The sequence below is a fragment of the Salmo salar genome, chromosome ssa29, assembly GCF_905237065.1.
Source record: "Salmo salar chromosome ssa29, Ssal_v3.1, whole genome shotgun sequence".
Lineage (NCBI taxonomy): Eukaryota > Metazoa > Chordata > Actinopteri > Salmoniformes > Salmonidae > Salmo > Salmo salar.
In genome coordinates, this window is record NC_059470.1 from 38,798,237 (window position 1) to 38,821,005 (window position 22,769).

Consider the following 22,769-nt stretch of genomic DNA (forward strand, 5'->3'; position numbering starts at 1 on the left):
GAAATGTATGCATTCACTACTGTAAGTCGCTCTGGATAAGAGCATCTGCTAAATGACTAAAAATGTAAATGCAAATGCGCTTGTAACGCTAAGAGTTGGGTGTTCGGTTCCCACGGAGGGACCAGTACAAATAGGACATGCACTCATTGCTTCCTGTAAGTCGCTCTGTGAAAACGAAAGTTTCTATGTTTCTTTAGCCAGTTTCTCATCATATAGTCTCTGTTGCCCGATGACCGCAATAAACCCACCTCCCTTCCCCAACCTCTATCTGACCTGAATGACGAGATTAAGTGGCTTTCTCATCATGTACTTTCTTCTTCACTTTGTCCAGCTGCGCAAACGTAAAGCAGATGTTTGTGATTAAGTGAAGCAAGTTCTCTCTGCCAGGAAGGTGGTAAAACATAACATCATGATATCTCTCTCCAAATTATGTTTTTGTTTCAGGTGAAAGGGAGGGACTCAAGTCAGCACACCTTCGGACCGGTGTACTTCCTGTATCTACCGCTGTGATATATAAACCCGGCGCGCAGAACGGCAGCCGAAAATCCTTTTATAGTTTGACATGGTCTAGGCTACTGCTGGAACTGAGCATCGTCTCTCTCTCTATCCCTCTCTCTCTCTCTCTCTCTCTCTCCTGTCTACTATTCTAACTGGACCGTTGGAAGACTGTCGCCTGGCAGCGCAGGTACAAGATACCGCTGCAAAGTAGAAGGTAGGACCGTTCCAAGAATCCAGGGATTTTATTTCTTCTGTTGACGCCGATATTTCTCTACTGCATGCATCTTTTACATTTTTTTGGGGGGAATCTTTGCAGTTTCCCCCCCAGACATTTTCACTATTTGAAATGTCACACTATTTTAGTTTACATACATGTGTGGGATAAAATAATAAAAAATAACACTGATGCTATTCCATTTTTACGCATGGAACATTTTAAATCTTGGCTCATTCTAGTTGGCATACCGTAAAAACAAATATACTTATCTAATGTCTCTGATTTTTTTTATTGATTTCATTTCAGATTAAATCCAGACTTCGCATACAGCCTGTGAGAAATCTGAAAAAGAAGCAAACATGAATGCTCCGCACTTTTCCATAGACTTTCTGCTGCTGTGCATATCTTGCGGAGCAAGTGTATTGGCAGCGAACTCTCCCACCGTGTCCTCGATGCTGCCAGACACCAATTTCACCGACCTTGGCTCAGCGTTCAACTATGGAGAAGCAGACAGCGAGAATATTATTCTGACCAGGAAGAAGCGTTATATTTCCCAAAACGACATGCTTGTCATTCTTGGTTACCACAATAAAGTAAGAGGGAAAGTTTTCCCTCCGGCCTCCAATATGGAGTACATGGTAAGTGATTTATATCTTTAACTTTATCAATCTATTGCTCATTGATTAATGACGAATGACCGTTCTGTTTTCAGGACTTCCCTGTCTTCACTTGCTCTTGTGATTGTGTATATTGATATTGACGTGTATGTATTTGATAATTCCCCTATTGGTAACATCAGTGGTAAGCGTTATTATAAACTAGGTTTTACACGTCGACCTACTGGACTAGTTGCTCAAACCATTGAATGATAAATGTGTGTTGCTTTAGTGAAAGAAGTTGTCAGTCATGTTGACTGGTGACTCTAGATTGATGCTTGATGTGAGTGCAATTGTTCCACATGACACCCTATTCCCTATGTAGTGCACTACTATAGCACCCTATTCCCTATATATAGTGCACTACTATAGCACCCTATTCCCTATGTAGTGCACTACTATAGCACCCTATTCCCTATGTAGTGCACTACTATAGCACCCTATTCCCTATGTAGTGCACTACTATAGCACCTTATTCCCTATATATAGTGCACTACTATAGCACCCTATTCCCTATATGTAGTGCACTACTATAGCACCCTATTCCCTATATATAGTGCACTACTATAGCACCCTATTCCCTATATAGTGCACTACTATAGCACCCTATTCCCTATATATAGTGCACTACTATAGCACCCTATTCCCTATATATAGTGCACTACTATAGCACCCTATTCCCTATATATAGTGCACTACTATAGCACCCTATTCCCTATGTAGTGCACTACTATAGCACCCTATTCCCTATATAGTGCACTACTATAGCACCCTATTCCCTATATAGTGCACTACTATAGCACCCTATTCCCTATATATAGTGCACTACTATAGCACCCTATTCCCTATATATAGTGCACTACTATAGCACCCTATTCCCTATGTAGTGCACTACTTTTGACCAGGGCCCGTTGTATTTCATTTAGGACAGAATCTTGGTCCACATCAACCCATTAGTCTAGTCTTTATGAGGTACTACTAGCTTCTATAACTGAAGAGCACTTGAGCGCTCTACCTTTTTCCCTCTCCTCGCACTCCCAGCAAGGCTCTAGGTGGTCCTGGACCCTGAAATGTGGTTAACAGCTGGGTCAGAAGAGACATTTGTCACTGAACATCCTGCTCTGAACTTCACTCCGACCGCGTTCCACACGGCACCCTATTCCCTATATATAGTGCGCTACATTTGACCAAAGTCATAGGGGCCCTAATCAAAAAGTAGTGCATTATATATATAGGGAATAGGGTGCTATTTGGTATCCAAGTGTCCATGTAGTAATGTAATGGGTTTGGTTGGTGTAGCTCATGAATTAATGATGAATGGATTTAAACACACGATAGCTGGTTGTATTTCATGGACAATGTCCAGTTTAGAAGATAGGATTATGTCTTTAAAGTGGATTATGATGGTTATGAGAACATGAGGTTATTTTTGTATTCTAGATACAGTGAAGAGTGCATTGTAACCCCCCCCCCAAAAGAGAGCTTACTGTAAAAGACTCTAGCTACGATAAACCAACTATTGGCAGTGTATCCGCTCTTGAACAGGGCCAGTTGCATAGCCATCATAGGAACGATTGAGCGGAAGTTTCTTTCCATTCTCTAATACGACGGTCTGAATTGGAACCACATGAGAGAGTAGCCTGCAACGGTGTAGGAGGTTGGTCGCCAACCGGTGATCCAATTCTTCTGTGGCTCTTGTGTTCCGTTCCAGCAGTACTGTTGAATAAATGAAGACACCACGTCGCATTGTTGCATCATAGTGCGTACGGGAAACGCGGCAGAACGGTCTCGCGTAAATGAAACATCGTAAAGAGACTGAGGCAAAGCTGGGAGAGAAATTCATTTTTTTTTTTCTTCTTCATCTTTCTAAGAAGCCAGCAGACGGCTTAGTTTTCTTAGTAAACTTTGTGAAAACAGACAGGAAAACGCATTACACTGCTGCTCATGCTCACACACGATTCATTACAACGTTCAATCAGGCAAACCATTTCTCAGGGCCTTAATACATGTCAATCTACAGTATAGCACCCTTAAGTATGGGAACACAGATTATAGGCAAGTTTTAGTATGGGAACATGGATTATAGGCAACCTTTAGTATGGAAACATGGATTATAGGCAAGTTTTAGTATGGGAACATGGATTATAGGCAAGTTTTAGTATGGGAACATGGATTATAGGCAAGTTTTAGTATGGGAACATGGATTATAGGCAAGTTTTAGTATGGGAACACGGATTATAGGCAAGTTTTAGTATGGGAACACGGATTATAGGCAAGTTTTAGTATGGGAACACGGATTATAGGCAAGTTTTAGTGTGGGAACACGGATTATAGGCAAGTTTTAGTATGGAAACATGGATTAGAGACAACCTTTAGTGTGGGAACACGGATTATAGGCAAGTTTTAGTATGGAAACATGGATTAGAGACAACCTTTAGTGTGGGAACATGGATTAGAGACAAACTACATTACAGTCCATGTTATTCATGATTCTACATTTTCTTGTGTTCCCTGCGTGTGTGTGTGTGTGTGTGTGTGTGTGTGTGTGTGTGTGTGTGTGTGTGTGTGTGTGTGTAGACGTGGGACGAGACCCTGTCTAAATCAGCGGAGGACTGGGCCCACGCGTGTCTGTGGGAGCACGGACCTCGACACCTCCTCAGGTTCCTGGGCCAGAACCTCTCGGTCAGGACCGGACGGTGAGTCACCTCTGACCTCTCACCCTTCACTGCTGACCCTAGGTGCTGACCCCAACTCAGTTTGCCGTATCACCCTCTAAAGGTTAAAGGTACAGGATGTCGTGGGCGGTGGGAGGGGCGGGTGAACGTACCCTGGATCTCATCTAGTCGTGACCCTGTATGTGTACCAGATGGTGCCGTATTACCTATTCAGTGACACTACTGTTGACCACAGCTCTATGGGGGATACATCTAATCCAATGTTATTGGTCACAAACACGTGTTTAACAGATGTTATTGCGCGAGTGTTTTCGAAATGCTTGTGATTCTAGTTCCGACAGTGCAGTAAATATCTAACAAGTAATATCTTACAATTCCACAACAAATACCTAATACACACAAATCTGAGTAAAGGAATGGAATTAAGAATATACAGTGGGGGAGAACAAGTATTTGATACACTGCCGATTTTGCAGGTTTTCCTACTTACAAAGCATGTAGAGGTCTGTAATTTTTATCAGAGGTACACTTCAACTGTGAGAGACGGAATCTAAAACAAAAATCCAGAAAATCACATTGTATGATTTTTAAGTAATTAATTTGCATGAATATATAAATACAAGGACGAGCGATGTCAGAGCGGCATAGACTAATATACAGAAGAATAGTATAGAATACAGTATATACCTAATATATATATATATATATATACCTCAGTACTGTATATACCTCACCTAATACATTTTTTGCACTATTGGTAAGTAAGCATTTTACTGTAAGGTCTACAGCTGTTGTATTCGGCGCTCGTGACAAATAAACTTGGATTTGATATACATATGAGATGAGTAATGTGAGATATGTAAACATCATTATTAAAGTGGCATTATTGAAGTGACTAGTGATCCATTTATTAACAATCTGATGGCCTTGAGATAGAAGCTGTTTTTCAGTCTCTCGGTCCCAGCTTAGATGCACCTGTACTGACCTCGCCCTCTGGGGGAAACGTAGGGAATAGAGTGTTCTTTGGGATGCAGATCATGTCTCTGGCCTTCAGTGAATCAGCTGCGTCCTGTTAGTACAGGCCCTCCTGACAATTAGTCCATGACTCACATCTCGAGACCAATTACAAATATAACTTGTTTTGAGTGTCAACAACATCAAATCTAATTCATCACATGCTTCATAAACAACAGGTGTAGACTAACAGTGAAATGCTTCCTTACGGGTCCTTCCCACCAATGCAGAGAGAAAGACAATAGAGAAATAATAGAAACATAAAACACATAATAATAAATACATAGTAATGAATATTAATGATAACCAGGCTATATACACAGGGTACCAGTGCTGAGTCAATGATAACTAGGTTATATACACAGGGTACCAGGCTATATACACAGGGTACCAGTACTGAGTAATGATAACCAGGCTATATACACAGGGTACCAGGCTATATACACAGGGTACCAGTACTGAGTAATGATAACCAGGCTATATACACAGGGTACCAGTACTGAGTAATGATAACTAGGGTATATACACAGGGTTCCAGGCTATATACACAGGGTACCAGTACTGAGTAATGATAACCAGGCTATATCCACAGGGTACCAGTACTGAGTAATGATAACCAGGCTATATACACAGGGTACCAGTACTGAGTAATGATAACCAGGCTATATACACAGGGTACCAGGCTATATACACAGGGTACCAGTACTGAGTAATGATAACCAGGCTATATGCACAGGGTACCAGTACTGAGTAATGATAACCAGGTTATATACACAGGGTACCAGGCTATATACACATGGTACCAGTACTGAGTCAATGATAACTAGGCTATATACACAGGGTACCAGTACTGAGTAATGATAACTAGGTTATATACACAGGGTACCAGGCTATATACACAGGGTACCAGTACTGAGTAATGATAACCAGGCTATATTCACAGGGTACCAGTACTGACTCAATGATAACTAGGCTATATACACAGGGTACTAGTAGGGGTAAAGTGACTAGGAAACAGGATAGATAACAGACAGTAGCAGCAGTATACTGTAGGTAGGGGTAAAGGATAGATAGTAGACAGTAACAGCAGTATACTGTAGGTAAGGGTAAAGGATAGATAATAGACAGTAGCAGCAGTATACTGTAGGTATGGGTAAAGGATAGATAATAGACAGTAACAGCAGTATACTGTAGGTAGGGGTAAAGGATAGATAATAGACAGTAACAGCAGTATACTGTAGGTAGGGGTAAAGGATAGATAATAGACAGTAACAGCAGTATACTGTAGGTATGGGTAAAGGATAGATAATAGACAGTAACAGCAGTATACTGTAGGTAGGGGTAAAGGATAGATAATAGACAGTAACAGCAGTATACTGTAAGTAGGGGTAAAGGATAGATAATAGACAGTAACAGCAGTATACTGTAGGTAGGGGTAAAGGATAGATAATAGACAGTAACAGCAGTATACTCTACGTAGGGTTAAAGGATTGATAATTTTACATTTACATTTAAGTCATTTAGCAGACGCTCTTATCCAGAGCGACTTACAAATTGGTGCATTCACCTTATGATATCCAGTGGAACAACCACTTTACAATAGTGCATCTAAATCTTTTAAGGGGGGGGGTTAGAAGGATTACTTTATCCTATCCCAGGTATTCCTTAAAGAGGTGGGGTTTCAGGTGTCTCCGGAAGGTGGTGATTGACTCCGCTGTCCTGGCGTCGTGAGGGAGCTTGTTCCACCATAGGGGTGCCAGAGCAGCGAACAGTTTTGACTGGGCTGAGCGGGAACTGTGCTTCCTCAGAGGTAGGGGGGCCAGCAGGCCAGAGGTGGATGAGCGCAGTGCCCTCGTTTGGGTGTAGGGACTGATCAGAGCCTGAAGGTACGGAGGTGCCGTTCCCCTCACAGCTCCGTAGGCAAGCACCATGGTCTTGTAGCGGATGCGAGCTTCAACTGGAAGCCAGTGGAGAGAGCGGAGGAGCGGGGTGATGTGAGAGACCTTGGGAAGGTTGAACACCAGACGGGCTGCGGCGTTCTGGATTAGTTGTAGGGGTTTAATGGCACAGGCAGGGAGCCCAGCCAACAGCGAGTTGCAGTAATCCAGACGGGAGATGACAAGTGCCTGGATTAGGACCTGCGCCGCTTCCTGTATGAGGCAGGGTCGTACTCTGCGAATGTTGTAGAGCATGAACCTACAGGATCGGGTCACCGCCTTGATGTTAGCGGAGAACGACAGGGTGTTGTCCAGGGTCACGCCAAGGTTCTTAGCACTCTGGGAGGAGGACACAATGGAGTTGTCAACCGTGATGGCGAGATCATGGAACGGGCAGTCCTTCAGTTCAGCTTGAGGTGGTGATCCGTCATCCACACTGATATGTCTGCCAGACATGCAGAGATGCGATTCGCCACCTGGTTATCAGAAGGGGGAAAGGAGAAGATTAATTGTGTGTCGTCTGCATAGCAATGACAGGAGAGACCATGTGAGGATATGACAGAGCCAAGTGATAATAGACAGTAACAGCAGTATACTGTAGGTTGGGGTAAAGGATAGATAATAGACAGTAACAGCAGTATACTGTAGGTAGGGGTAAAGGATAGATAATAGACAGTAACAGCAGTGTACTGTAGGTAGGGGTAAAGGATAGATGATAGACAGTAACAGCAGTATACTGTAGGTAGGGGTAAAGGATAGATAATAGACAGTAACAGCAGTATAAGGTAGGTTGGGGTAAAGGATAGATAATAGACAGTAACAGCAGTATACTATAGGTAGGGGTAAAGGATAGATAATAGACAGTAACAGCAGTATACTGTAGGTAGGGGTAAAGGATAGATAATAGACAGTAACAGCAGTATACTGTAGGTAGGGGTAAAGGGTAGATATAGACAGTAACAGCAGTATACTGTAGGTAGGGGTAAAGGATAGATAATAGACAGTAACAGCAGTATATATAATGAGTCAAAAGAGTTGGTGCAAAAGGAGATAGCCCGAGTAGCTATTTGGTTAGTAATACATGAACAAAAATGTAAACGCAACATGCAACAATTTCAAAGATTGTACTGAGTTGCAGTTCATATAAGGAAAATCAGTCAATTGAAATAAATTCATTAGGCCCTAATCTATGGATTTCACATGACTGGGAATACAGATATGCATCTGTTGGTCACAGATACATAAGAAAAAGGTAGGGGCGTGGATCAGAAAACCAGTCAGTATCTGGTGTTACCACCATTTGTCTCATGCAGCGCGACACATCTCCTTCACATAGAGTTGATAAGGCTGTTGATTGTGGCCTGTTGGAATGTTGTCCCACTCCTCTTCAATGGCTGTGCGAAGGTTGCTGGATTTTGGCAGGAACTGGAACATGCTATCGTACACATCAATCCAGAGCATCCCAAACATGCTCAATGGGTAACATGTCTGGTGAGTATGCAGGCCATGGAAGAACTGAGAAATCTTCAGATTCATGGAATTGTGTACAGATCCATGCGTCATGGGGCCCGTGCATTATCATGCTAAAACATGAAGTGATGGCGGTGGATAAATGGCATGACAATTTCTTCTTATTATTTTTTATTTCACCTTTATATAACCAGGTAGGCTAGTTGAGAACAAGTTCTCATTTACAACTGCGACCTGGCCAAGATAAAGCATAGCAATTCGACACATATAACAACACAGAGTTACACATGGAAAAATCTATATACAGCATGTGCAAATGAGGTAGGATAAGAGAGGTAAGGCAATAAATAAGTCATGGTGGCGAACTAATTACAATACTGCAATTAAACACTGGAAAGGTAGAATGTGCAGAAGATGAACGTGCAAGTAGAGATACTGGGGTGCAAAGGAGCAAGCTAGATAGATAAATACAGTATGGGGATGAGGTAGATTGGATGGGCTGTTTACAGATGACCTGTGAGCTGTGAGCTGCTCTGACAGCTGGTGCTTAAAGCTAGTGAGGGAGATATGAGTCTCCAGCTTCAGAGATTTTTGCAGTTCGTTCCAGCCATTGGCAGCAGAGAACTGGAAGGAAAGGCGGCCAAAGGAAGAATTGGCTTTGGGGGTGACCAGTCAGATATACCTGCTGGAGCGCGTGCTACGGGTGGATGCTGCTATGGTGACCAGTGAGCTGAAATAAGGCGGGGCTTTACCTAGCAGAGACTTGTAGATGACCTGAAGCCAGTGGGTTTGGCGACTAGTATGGAGCGAGGGCCAGCCAACAAAAGCGTACAGGTCGCGGTGGTGGGTAGTATATGGGGCTTTGGTGACAAAACGGATGGCACTGTGATAGACTGCATCCAATTGCTGAGTAGAGTGTTGGAGGCTATTTTGTAAATGACATCGTGAAAGTCGAGGATCGGTAGGATGGTCAGTTTTACGAGGGTATGTTTGGCAGCATGAGTGAAGGATGCTTTGTTGCGAAATAGGAAGCCGATTCTAGATTTAATTTTTGATTGGAGATGTTTAATGTGAGTCTGGAAGGAGAGTTTACAGTCTAACCAGACAGCTAGGTATTTGTAGTTGTCCACATATTCTAAGTCAGAACCGTCCAGAGTAGTGATGCTGGACAGGCGGGCAGGTGCAGGCAGCGATCGGTTGAAGAGTATGCATTTAGTTTTACTTGCATTTAAGAGCAGTTGGAGGCAACGGAAGGAGAGTTGTATGGCATTGAAGCTCATCTGGAGGTTAGTTAACACAGTGTCCAAAGAAGGGACAGAAGTATACAGAATGGTGTCGTCTGCGTAGAGGTGGATCAAAGAATCACCAGCAGCAAGAGCGACATCATTGATGTATACAGAGAAGAGAGTCGGCCCGAGAATTGAACCCTGTGTCAACTGCCTGTGTATATTTGTTCCTAACGTCCCTGAAAAGTTGCATATCACGGGGGCTGTTCGATGCTGATGCAGAACGCCACAGGATGTTTTTGTGCTGGTCAAGGGCAGACGTCTGGAGTGAACCAAGGACTATATCTGTTCCTGGTTCAATTTTTTTGGAATGGGGCATGCTTATTTAAGATGGTGAGGAAGGCACTTTTAAAGAATAACCAGGCATCCTCTACTGACGGGATGAGGTCAATATCCTTCCAGGATACCCTGGCCAGGTCGATTAGAAAGGCCTGCTCGCAGAAGTGTTTTAGGGAGCGTTTGACAGTGATGAGGGGTGGTCGTTTGATCGCAGACCCATTATGGATGCAGGCAATGAGGCAGTGATCGCTGAGATCTTGGTTGAAAACAGCAGAGGTGTATTTGGAGGGCAAGTTGGTTAGGATGATATCTATGAAGGTGCCCGTGTTTACGGATTTGGGGTTGTACCTGGTGGGTTCATTGATAATGAGCCTCAGGATCTCGTCACAGTATCTTTGTGCATTCAAATTGCCATCGATAGAATGCAATTGTGTTCATTGCCTGTAGCTTATGCCTGCCTGCCCATACCATAACCCCACCACCACCATGGGGCACTCTTTTCACAATGTTGACATCAGCAAGGCGCTTGCCCACACAACGCCATTCACGTGGTCTGAGGTTGTGAGGCTGGTTGGTGCACTGCCAAATACTCTAAAGCAAAGTTGGAGGCGGCTTATGGTAGAGAAATTAACATAAAATTATCTGGCAACAGCTCTGGTGGACATTCCTGCAGTCAACATGCCAATTGCTCGCTCCCTCTAAATTTGAGACATGACAAAACAGAACAACCTATGTAATGATCATGCTTTTTAATATGCCACATCTGTCAGATGGATGGATTATCTTGGCAAAGGAGAAATGCTCACTAACAGGTATGTAAACTAATTTGTCCACAAAATTTGAGCCAAATAAGCTTTTTAATGCGTATGGGACATTTCTGGGATCTTTTTATTTCAGCTCATGAAACATGGGACCAACACTTTACATGTTGCGTTGATATTTTTGTTCATTGTATTTAACTATTTAGCATTCTTATTTATGGTTTGAGGATAGGAGCTTTTCATGGTCCTGCTGGTTCCAGACTTGTGGGGCCGGAGTCTTTGACAATTTTTAGGGCCTTCCTCTGACACCGCCTGGTATAGAGGTCCTGGATGGCATGGAGCTTGGTCCCAGTAATGTACTGGGCCGTACGCACTATCCTCTGTAGCGCCTTGTGGTAGGATGCCAAACAATTGCTATACCAAGCTGTGATCAAAATGCTCTCGGTGGTGCAGCTATAGAAGGGCCCATGCCAAATCTTGAGGCGTTGTCGTGCCTTCTTTATGACTATGTTGGTGTGTGTGGACACAGAAGTCACTAACTTCCTCCCTAATAGGCTGTCTCGGTGTCGTCGGTGATCAGGCCTACCACCGTTGTGTCGTCAACAAATTTTATGATGGTGTTAGAATCGTGAGTGGTCAGCCAGTCGTGGGGGAACAAGGATTACAGGAGGGGACTAAGCACCCACCCCTTAGGGGCCCCCGTGTTGAGGGTCAGCATGGCGGATGTGTTGTTGCTCTACCCTTACCACCTGGGGGAGGCCCGTCAGGAAGTCCAGGATCCAGTTGCAGAGGGAAGTGTTCAGTCCCAGGGTCCTGAGCTTAGTGAACAAAATTCTCACATAGGTGGTCCTCTTATCCAGGTGGGAAAGGGCAGCCTTGTATTGTATAGCCCTATACAGCTGGCTGAGTGAGGTCTTATAGCCCTATACAGCTGGCTGAGTGAGGTCTTATAGCCCTATACAGCTGGCTGAGTGAGGTCTTATAGCCCTATACAGCTGGCTGAGTGAGGTCTTAGTAGCAGCATCGGTTTGTGGTGGTAAATAGACAGCTACAAAAAATACATAGATGAAATCTCTCTTGGTAAATAGTGTTGGTCTACAGCATATCATGAGGTACTCTACCTCAGGCGAGCAGAACCTCGAGACTTCCTTAATATTAGAGATGGCGCACCAGCTGCTTTTAACAAAGAGACACACCCCTCCCCCTTTGCCTTACTTGATCCTGTCGTCCGGTCTAGACGATGTATGGACAAACCCACAAGGTACATAGTATCTATGTCCTTGTTCAGCCAAGACTACATAGAAATATAGAATATTACACACTTCTTCCGGGTCCAGTTGATAGGATAATAGGAGTTCATCCAATTTATTCTCCAGTAACTGCACATTCGCGAACTGAACAGAAGGCAATGGTGTTCTGATGTCCAGGAGTTGTTTTCAGTCATAGGAAATGATGGCAGAGGCATTAAGTTACAGAAAAACCAGCATCAGGAACCCTTAAAATGGTCGCTATCTATTGCAGCGCACCATCTCTTAGTCCTGTCTGTCTGTCTGCCTAGTCTTGTGTGTTTAAATTGGTAGAGCATGGCACTTGCGATGCCAGGGTTGTGGGTTCGATTCCAACGGGGGACCAGTATGAAAATGTATGCACTCACTATTATAAATCACTCTGGGTAAGAGTGTCTGCTAAATGACTGAAATGTAAATGTCTGTCTGTCCTCAGTACTAATCTGTCTGTCCTCAGTACTAGTCTGTCTGTCCTCGGTACTAATCTGTCTGTGTCTGTCCTCAGTACTAATCTGTCTGTCCTCAGTACTAATCTGTCTGTCCTCAGTACTAGTCTGTCTGTGTCTGTCCTCAGTACTAATCTGTCTGTGTCTTTCCTCAGTACTAATCTGTCTGTCCTCAGTACTAATCTATCTGTCTGTGTCTGTCCTCAGCTACCGCTCTATTCTCCAGTTAGTGAAGCCCTGGCATGATGAAGTGAAGGACTATGTGTTCCCATATCCCCGGGACTGCAACCCAAGGTGCCCCCTTAAATGCCACGGACCCATGTGCACACATTATACACAGGTAAGAAGACAGTCAAGGAAAAGTCATATTGTTGTATGGGCAGAATAAATTAATTTAAGATTCACATGCTTGACTTGAACTGTAGTGCAAATCTCCCATTTGACATCAATGCTTGATTGGAAAGTTGAATTTGAACCTGAACATTTTGATGATAGTGGTATTGATGATCCCTATTGTCTCTTTACTTTACAGATGGTTTGGGCCACAACAAACAAAGTTGGCTGTGCTGTACACACCTGTCAAAATATGAACATATGGGGGAACGTGTGGAAACAAGCTACATTCTTAGTGTGCAACTATTCGTCCAAGTAAGTAGACAGCTCTTTTTAAAAAAATTGATATTTCAGGAAGTAAGAATACAGTATCTTTAGGAATAAAGTCTTTTTTTTTCACATCAACGTCTATGCTGTTGTCCTGTTACTTTTAACAATGGTAAACTGTAGTTCTGAGCATACCGATATTCAACCTGTTTGTTGAAAATAGTACGGTTCATTTCCTTCCATTGGAGCTTGATGATCTTCAGCACAAAACTCCTATATACTTCCCAGGTTCATTCCAACTCGTCCAGAACCGAAAAGAAGTCCAGAATAATTCCTCTCTTCCTTAGTTCTGTGATTAAAACACCTTGCCGTTTTATAAACCGTTGGGATTTGTGACCTCATAATACAGCTGACATGTTTTTAAATCACTAATGGCTTCCACACCTTGAAGAACACATGTGTTGGTGACTTAGGACATTTACATTTTAGTCATTTAGCAGACGCTCTTATCCAGTAGTGAATGCATACATTTCATACATTTTTTTTATTAATTAATTTTTTCTCATACTGGTCCCCCATGGGAATTGAACCCACAACCCTGGCGTTGCAAACACCATGCTCTACCAACTGAGCTACACGGGACATGTGCATCTGTGTTTTATAAAAGCCCGTCAATCAAGAGAAGCATTTTCTTTCAACACGGACAACTGTGGCCACTATCAATGTAGCCACTCACAGGCTGATGAAGTCACCCACAATAATGAAGTCACCCACAATATGTGAAAAAATTATACCGTTATCTCTCTGGCTAGCTTTTACATTCCCTAATTACATTCCCTATAAAATAGTTATATAGTTTATATGCTATCTTATACCTGAATCCCAGACCACTCTGTGCCAGTATTAACTCTGTGTCTGTCTGTCTTGTGTTTTCCCAGAGGGAACTGAATCGTACCAGTATTAACTCTGTGTCTGTCGGTCTTGTGTTTTTCCCAGGGGGAACTGGATCGGAGAGGCACCCTATAAAGTAGGCGTCCCGTGCTCCGCCTGTCCCCCGAGCTACGGAGGGTCCTGTTCCAATAACATGTGCTTCCCAGCCCTCAACACAAACTATCTGCAGTGGTTCAAATAGAGCCAGGAGTCCCTGTCCAGACTTAAGGCTACGTCCCCAAAATCACACCCTATTCCCTATTGCCATTTGGTGCTAACACGCTGACCCTCGACCCCAACACAGAGACTTTTTCCCTCCTGAAGGATTTGCACAACAGTTGTGGAAAACACACTTATTTAAGATTAAAACATACATTTATAATAATGTGTACATAGAATTCATGTTTGGTTTTTTTTAAACTTTTTTTCCCAGAAGTTTTTATTTTATTGATTATCATGTGATGAATTAGATTGATTGATTGATTGATTGATACAGTAGGATGATAATTTATCTTGTGAAGTATGTTTCCTAACAGTGTTACAGTATTATGGGTTTACCATTGGTCATGTACCCATAGAATGTGGATACGCATAGATGTGCCTCACAATGGTCAAATGAATACAAGTTATTGACATTTCAACGCTACGGTAGCAAGCAAAATGTGTTATGAAAAGTGATTGTTAACTTTTACATTTTTTTTTTTGCTGCTTAGCTAATCATCTTGGCTAACTGTGGAGAGAAATAGTTAACTTATGTACCGTTAATTAGGGCTCGATTCAATCTGTACCAATTCTACGGCGCAATAGACATTGAAAGGCAATGTTACCTAGTGAGCGGAGGACGCGCTCACGGTAAACACCGAATACGTCCGACTCAATCGGAAATTACTTTTAAATTTCAATCGCGTAGTGTCTCTGAACTTTAGTGATTCAGATGGAATCGACCCCTTTAAGCCACCGCAAATCTCTCTTAGCTAGCAAACGCAACACTGTGTCCTAAACTGCAAGGTGTTTCCAGCGATGTTTCCTTTTTTGTCTGTTATAGTCTGTTATAGTGTGCTGCGTTTTAACGCACCTTGCAATAAATCCCAGCATGTGTAAATGGTGCTGAAGGCATTACACACAATGTGTAGGTTATGCCTTGTCATGGTTAGAAGAACATGGCCTCAGGCCTCAGACCTCAACTGACATGAAGCACTCAACCACTAGGCTACCAATCCACATAGCAACCGAAGCTAACCCAAACGATAGGCTACCAAGCCACATTGCAACTGAAGCTAACCCAAACGATAGGCTGCCAAGCCACATAGCAACTGAAGCTAACCCAAACAATAGGCTGCCAATCCACATAGCAACTGAAGCTAACCCAACAGGCTACCAATCCACATAGCTAACCCAACAGCCTACCAAACCACATAGCAACTGAAGCTAACCCAACAGGCTACCAATCCACATAGCTAACCCAACAGCCTACCAAACCACATAGCAACTGAAGCTAACCCAACAGGCTACCAATCCACATAGCTAACACAACAGCCTACCAAACCACATAGCTCAGCCAGTAGGTTACCAAACCACACAGCTCAGCCAGTAGGCTACCAAACCACACAGCTCAGCCAGTAGGTTACCAAACCACATAGCTCAGCCAGTAGGCTACCAAACCACACAGCTCAGCCAGTAGGTCTACCAAACCACACAGCTCAGCCAGTAGTCTACCAAACCACACAGCTCAGCCAGTAGGTTACCAAACCACACAGCTCAGCCAGTAGGCTACCAAACCACACAGCTCAGCCAGTAGGTTACCAAACCACATAGCTCAGCCAGTAGGTTACCAAACCACACAGCTCAGCCAGTAGTCTACCAAACCACACAGCTCAGCCAGTAGGTTACCAAACCACACAGCTCAGCCAGTAGGCTACCACACCACACAGCTCAGCCAGTAGGCTACCAAACCACACAGCTCAGCCAGTAGGCTACCAAACCACACAGCTCAGCCAATAGGTTCCAATAGGTTCAGTTCTGGTTGCTAAAGGACAGGTTCAGTTCAGGTAGGCTACGACACGACAGGTTCAGCCATAGGTTTTTAACAGGTTCAGTTCTGGTTGCTAAAGGACAGGTTCAGTTCTGGTTGCTAGAGGACAGGTTCAGTACTGGTTTCTATAGGACAGGTTCAGTTCTGGTTGCTAAAGGACAGGTTCAGTACTGGTTGCTATAGGACAGGTTCAGTACTGGTTGCTATAGGACAGGTAAAGTTCTGGTTGCTAAAGGACAGGTTCAGTTCTGGTTGCTATAGGACAGGTTCAGTTCTGGTTGCTAAAGGACAGGTTCAGTTCTGGTTGCTATAGGACAGGTTCAGTACTGGTTGCTATAGGACAGGTTCAGTACTGGTTGCTAAAGGACAGGTTCAGTTCTGGTTGCTATAGGACAGGTTCAGTTCTGGTTGCTATAGGACAGGTTCAGTACTGGTTGCTATAGGACAGGTTCAGTACTGGTTGCTAAAGGACAGGTTCACTACTGGTTGCTATAGGACAGGTTCAGTACTGGTTGCTAGAGGACAGGTTCAGTTCTGGTTGCTATAGGACAGGTTCACTACTGGTTGCTATAGGACAGGTTCAGTTCTGGTTGCTATAGGACAGGTTCTGTTCTGGTTGCTATAGGACAGGTTCAGTACTGGTTGTTAGAGGACAGGTTCAGTTCTGGTTACTAAAGGACAGGTTCAGTTCTGGTTGCTATAGGACAGGTTCAGTACTGGTTGCTATAGGACAGGTTCAGTACTGGTTGTTAGACGACAGGTTCAGTTCTGGTTGCTATAGGACAGGTTCAGTTCTGGTTGCTATAGGACAGGTTCAGTACTGGTTGCTATAGGACAGGTTCAGTACTGGTTGCTATAGGACAGGTTCTGTTCTGGTTGCTATAGGACAGGTTCAGTACTGGTTGCTATAGGACAGGTTCAGTACTGGTTGCTATAGGACAGGTTCTGTTCTGGTTGCTATAGGACAGGTTCAGTACTGGTTGCTATAGGACAGGTTCAGTACTGGTTGCTAAAGGACAGGTTCACTACTGGTTGCTATAGGACAGGTTCAGTACTGGTTGCTATAGGACAGGTTCAGTACTGGTTGCTAAAGGACAGGTTCACTACTGGTTGCTATAGGACAGGTTCAGTACTGGTTGCTATAGGACAGGTTCAGTTCTGGTTGCTATAGGACAGGTTAAGTACTGGTTGCTATAGGACAGGTTCAGTTCTGGTTGCTATAGGACAGGTTCAGTACTGGTTGTTAGAGGACAGGTTCAGTACTGGTTGCTATAGGACAGGTTCAGTACTGGTTGTTATAGGACAGGTTCAGTACTGGTTGTTAGAGGACAGGTTCACTACTGGTTGCTATAGGACAGGTTCAGTACTGGTTGCTATAGGACAGGTTCAGTACTGGTTGTTATAGGACAGGTTCAGTACTGGTTGTTAGAGGACAGGTTCACTACTGGTTGCTATAGGACAGGTTCAGTACTGGTTGCTATAGGACAGGTTCAGTACTGGTTGCTATAGGACAGGTTCAGTACTGGTTGTGTTGCTTGTTGTTTGTCTTTTAACATGACTCTGGGCATTCCATACAGTAGGCTCAGTGGAATGTGTACACCATGGGACAGATGAAAAGTATTAAATTGAAAGTATCCAGGTTTGTCCTTACAGCATGTGTTTTGGTCGATGGCTTGATTCTGTTGTGTTTAATGTTGTATAATGTTCACTGAACTGTTTTCAGCTCTTAGATGGAGAACCATTTCATAGAATATTGTGTACATGGATAACCCTCATACCCAGAACATTAATATCCTCGTACTACATTCATACTGTAAGTTATATGCCAGAAATATTTAATTAAAGGATGTTTTTTTTATTTGTATTGTTTTGTAAAATAGACTTTACATAAATGTGGAATTCTTTCCAATTGCATACTGGTTTTGATTGAGGTAACACATTAAGATAACAATAAAAAAAAACTTGTATTGTTTCCTCCAATTTAGTGTGGTTGGTAATGTAATTTAGTATGGTTGGTATGGTAATTTAGTATGGTCGGTATGGTAATTTTGTATGGTTGGTATGGTAATTTAGTATGGTTGGTATGGTAATTTAGTATGGTTGGTATGGTAGTTTAGTATGGTTGGTATGGTAATTTAGTATGGTTGGTATGGTAATTTAGTATGGTTGGTATGGTAATTTATTATGGTTGGTATGGTAATTTAGTGTGGTCGTTATGTTAAAATAATATATAATAACTAAGCACTAGTATTGGCAAGCAAAATCTTCCACAATTCTAATTTGGCAAATATGTCAGAATTCCTTTTTAATCTAGGTCAGGAAGTGAATTCTCTCCCAACTCTACTGTATTATACAGTCTCTATACAGTCTCTATGGGACTATCATAATACAATATCATAATAACAGTCCTACTATATCATAATACTATATCATAATAACAGCCCTACTATATCATAATACTATATCATAATAACAGTCCTACTATATCATAATAACAGCCCTACTATATCATAATACTATATCATAATAACAGTCCTACTATATCATAATACTATATCATAATAACAGCCCTACTATATCATAATAACAGTCCTACTATATCATAATACTATATCATAATAACAGTCCTACTATATCATAATACTATATCATAGTAACAGTCCTACTATATCATAATAACAGTCCTACTATATCATAATACTATATCATAATAACAGTCCTACTATATCATAATAACAGTCCTACTATATCATAATAACAGTCCTACTATATCATAATAACAGTCCTACTATATCATAATACTATATCATAATAACAGTCCTACTATATCATAATAACAGTCCTACTATATCATAATACTATATCATAATAATAGTCCTACTATATCATAATACTATATCATAATAACAGTCCTACTATATCATAATAACAGTCCTAGTCTGGAGAAATACAATAATAAAATAAGCTATATGACACATGCACAGAATACTCTAAAAATAATTGGTTCCTCTAAATGCCCCTCCTCTTTTCCATTTATGGGCAGGGCAACACGTGACATCATGTTGGTCCTGTACCTTTGTATTGACATTGGCTAGTTATGACATGATAATAACATGTTGTTACTGTATATGGTCAATTAACCTGATTTATGGTTTGGTTTCATAGCCTCTCTCTCTCTCTCTCTCTCTCTCTCTCTCTCTCTCTCTCTCTCTCTCTCTCTGTATGTCTCTCTCTGTATGTCTCTCTCTGTATGTCTCTCTCTCTTTCTCTCTCTCTGTCTCTCTCTCTCTCTCAGTGAGCTGGGTTTATTCACTTCAATACATCCTGTTAGCCTACATAGCTGTGTATTTATTACAACGGCTTGCTGACATAGAGCAAAACATCTCTCGTCTCTAAATGCTTTAATAAATATTCACTCCCCATGCTGCTTGGAAAAAAAGATAATAGCCATACTTATGCCAAGTCAAGGAATAACAGGCTAAGGAATTTACTACACAAGACAATGGATTATGTTACAGGTATTTTTATTGTCTCATTGGACTACTACTCTGCTGACCCAACGTAAATATATTCAGACGGATTTAACTATAATAAAACAGAACCAAAACAACATATCCCGAGCGCTGCAGGTCCAAATGGGCATGAGGTTTTACGACGAGGTGGAGACATAAAGACCCTACAGTCCATATCCACCTCAGCCCTGACACCAACGGGTCATATACCCCATACAACTTGGACCAGGAAACCTGCTGTACACACACACACACGCACGCATTTCTGGAATGTCAACGTCACTTACCTTCTGTTTATTATGACTTCAAGGAAGGGGTTCAGTGGAACACACGCACACACACACACACACACACACACACACACACACACACACACACACACACACACACACACACACACACACATACACACACACACAGGTGGCAAATGGCACCAAGCTCACTACAGACTGAAAGAGTCTATGAGAGTTGAGCCCAACCTCACTACAGACTGAAGGAGTCTCTCTGAGAGTTGAGACCAACCTCACTACAGACTGAAGGAGTCTCTCTCTCTGAGAGTTGAGACCAACCTCACTACAGACTGAAGGAGTCTCTCTCTGAGAGTTGAGATCAACCTCACTACAGACTGAAGGAGTCTCTCTCTGAGAGTTGAGACCAACCTCACTACAGACTGAAGGAGTCTCTCTCTGAGAGTTGAGACCAACCTCACTACAGACTGAAGGAGTCTCTCTGAGAGTTGAGACCAACCTCACTACAGACTGAAGGAGTCTCTCTCTCTGAGAGTTGAGACCAACCTCACTACAGACTGAAGGAGTCTCTCTGAGAGTTGAGATCAACCTCACTACAGACTGAAGGAGTCTCTCTGAGAGTTGAGACCAACCTCACTACAGACTGAAGGAGTCTCTCTGAGAGTTGAGATCAACCTCACTACAGACTGAAGGAGTCTCTCTCTCTGAGAGTTGAGACCAACCTCACTACAGACTGAAGGAGTCTCTCTCTGAGAGTTGAGACCAACCTCACTACAGACTGAAGGAGTCTCTCTCTCTGAGAGTTGAGACCAACCTCACTACAGACTGAAGGAGTCTCTCTCTGAGAGTTGAGACCAACCTCACTACAGACTGAAGGAGTCTCTCTCTGAGAGTTGAGACCAACCTCACTACAGACTGAAGGAGTCTCTCTCTCTGAGAGTTGAGACCAACCTCACTACAGACTGAAGGAGTCTCTCTCTGAGAGTTGAGACCAACCTCACTACAGACTGAAGGAGTCTCTCTGAGAGTTGAGACCAACCTCACTACAGACTGAAGGAGTCTCTCTGAGAGTTGAGACCAACCTCACTACAGACTGAAGGAGTCTCTCTGAGAGTTGAGACCAACCTCACTACAGACTGAAGGAGTCTCTCTCTGAGAGTTGAGACCAACCTCACTACAGACTGAAGGAGTCTCTCTGAGAGTTGAGATCAACCTCACTACAGACTGAAGGAGTCTCTCTCTGAGAGTTGAGACCAACCTCACTTCAGTTTGTATTAAGCTGGAGAAGTGTCTTCTTAGATGGGCTTATAAAGGGGAACTGCACTGATTTTGCCTAGTACTTTTACAAATGTTTTGGTCTGCTCCAAATAAAACGTTGGCTTGGAACTGACAGAGTCCAAACACAAGTTGGTTTGTGGGTGTGGATTGTGGGTGTGGATTGTGGGTGTGGATTGTGGGTGTGGATTGTGGGTGTGGCTTGTGGGTGTGGATTGTGGGTGTGGTTTGTGGGTGTGGCTTACGGGTGTGATTTGTGGGTGTGGTTTGTGGGTGTGGATTGTGGGTGTGGCTTGTCGGTGTGACTTGTGGGTGTGACTTGTGGGTGTGGTTTGTGGGTGTAGCTTATCGGTGTGATTTGTAGGTGTGGTTTGTGGGTGTGGCTTGTGGGTGTAGCTTGTGGGTGTGGATTGTGGGTGTGGATTGTGGGTGTGGTTTTATGTGCCACCACCAAGACACACCCCATCTATCAGAACCTTACCCGTTGCTGAGTATCTAAACTGTCACCTGTAACAAAACAACACTATGGTAGATGGCATCCAAAGGTTTAAGAGTAGTAGCAGCTGCACTTTGATAAATAATATCACCATAATCAACAACAGATAAAAAGGTTGACTGAATAATCTGCTTCCTACTGCTCAGAGAAAGACACCATCTGTTTCTGTAGAAAAAGACAACTTCAAATCTTATCTTCTTAACCAGATCATCTATATGTTTTATAAACATCAAATCCATATCAATCCAAATGCCAAAATGTTTATATGTGGGGACACATTCGATTGGAGAACCATCTAATGAATGAACATGTAATTCATCCAAGATATTTTTACCAGAGTTTAAAACAACGTGCATTTTGTTTTGCCCGTACTAACCATATTAAGCACAAGTTTTAAACCTGCAAAGGATTCCTACATAGCTATAAAATATGACTATAGTTTTGACAGATCAACATTTTGGGGCAATGGCATCATCCTCATATAGAGTTTTACTTTTTTAACAGTGACCAATGGTGTTTATATAAATAGTGACGAGAAAAGTTGACTATCGACCCCTGTGTTACACCTTTATGCATTTCAAGACATTCAGACTCAACCCCGTCAATCACGATTATCAAGAATCAAGGTAAGACCCAAATGCAGACTGTGTTGAAGTAACAATGTGTATTGTAACAACAGGGGCAGGCAGACGACAGGTCAAGGCAGGCAGGGGTCAATAATCCAGAGTAGTGGGGCAAAGGTAAATGATGGCAGGCAGGCTCAGGGTCAGGACAGGCAGAGGCTTACATTTTTGTATTCTCACATCTCTAGCACAAACAACTGGGCAATGGTCACAAATGTCTTGGGAGAACACACAATTAGAAACATATTTCTCTGGTATATTTGTTAAAATAACATCAAATCAGATTTGAAGGATATTTAAGGTTGAACAGTGTAGGCTTAGTCACCAGCTGGGTTAGGTTTAGGTCATTACACATGTCTTTTAGAATGTCTGAAGCTTGCGTTTTCCAATCATAATTGAGGTCGCCCAGGATAATAACTTCTGATTTAGTAAAAGAAGACAACAAACTAGTTAACTCTTCGAGTGTACAAAGGTTAGCCGAGGGAGGACGGTAAGACCCTTAGAACAGTTATGGAGACATTTTCCCCC

General features: G+C 42.7%; 1 protein-coding gene across 3 annotated transcripts; it reads left to right on the top strand.

Moving 5' to 3' along the window:
• The first annotated feature begins 440 nt into the window (after positions 1–440).
• On the top strand, positions 441–18,067 carry LOC106590674 (peptidase inhibitor 15-A). 3 transcript variants are annotated; one of them, XM_045710930.1, is made up of 7 exons: positions 441–712; positions 1,022–1,353; positions 3,949–4,067; positions 12,733–12,865; positions 13,058–13,173; positions 14,122–16,066; positions 16,146–18,067. In XM_045710930.1, the coding sequence occupies exons 2-6, from the start codon at positions 1,075–1,077 to the stop codon at positions 14,255–14,257; spliced, it is 783 nt and encodes a 260-aa protein (XP_045566886.1). In that variant the 5' UTR covers positions 441–712; positions 1,022–1,074; the 3' UTR covers positions 14,258–16,066; positions 16,146–18,067. The 3 variants fall into 3 exon arrangements, with proteins under 3 accessions (XP_045566886.1, XP_045566887.1, XP_045566888.1); XM_045710931.1 differs by having other exon boundaries at positions 16,224–18,067; XM_045710932.1 differs by having other exon boundaries at positions 16,354–18,067.
• The last annotated feature ends 4,702 nt before the right edge of the window (positions 18,068–22,769 follow it).

Coding starts and splice junctions, on each gene's coding strand:
- LOC106590674 (XM_045710930.1), top strand. CDS start 1,075: ATGAATGCTCCGCACTTTTCCATAGACTTTCTGCTGCTGTGCATATCT. Junction 1,354..3,948: donor CCTCCAATATGGAGTACATG/GTAAGTGATTTA, acceptor GTGTGTGTGTAG/ACGTGGGACGAGACCCTGTC. Junction 4,068..12,732: donor CTCTCGGTCAGGACCGGACG/GTGAGTCACCTC, acceptor GTCTGTCCTCAG/CTACCGCTCTATTCTCCAGT.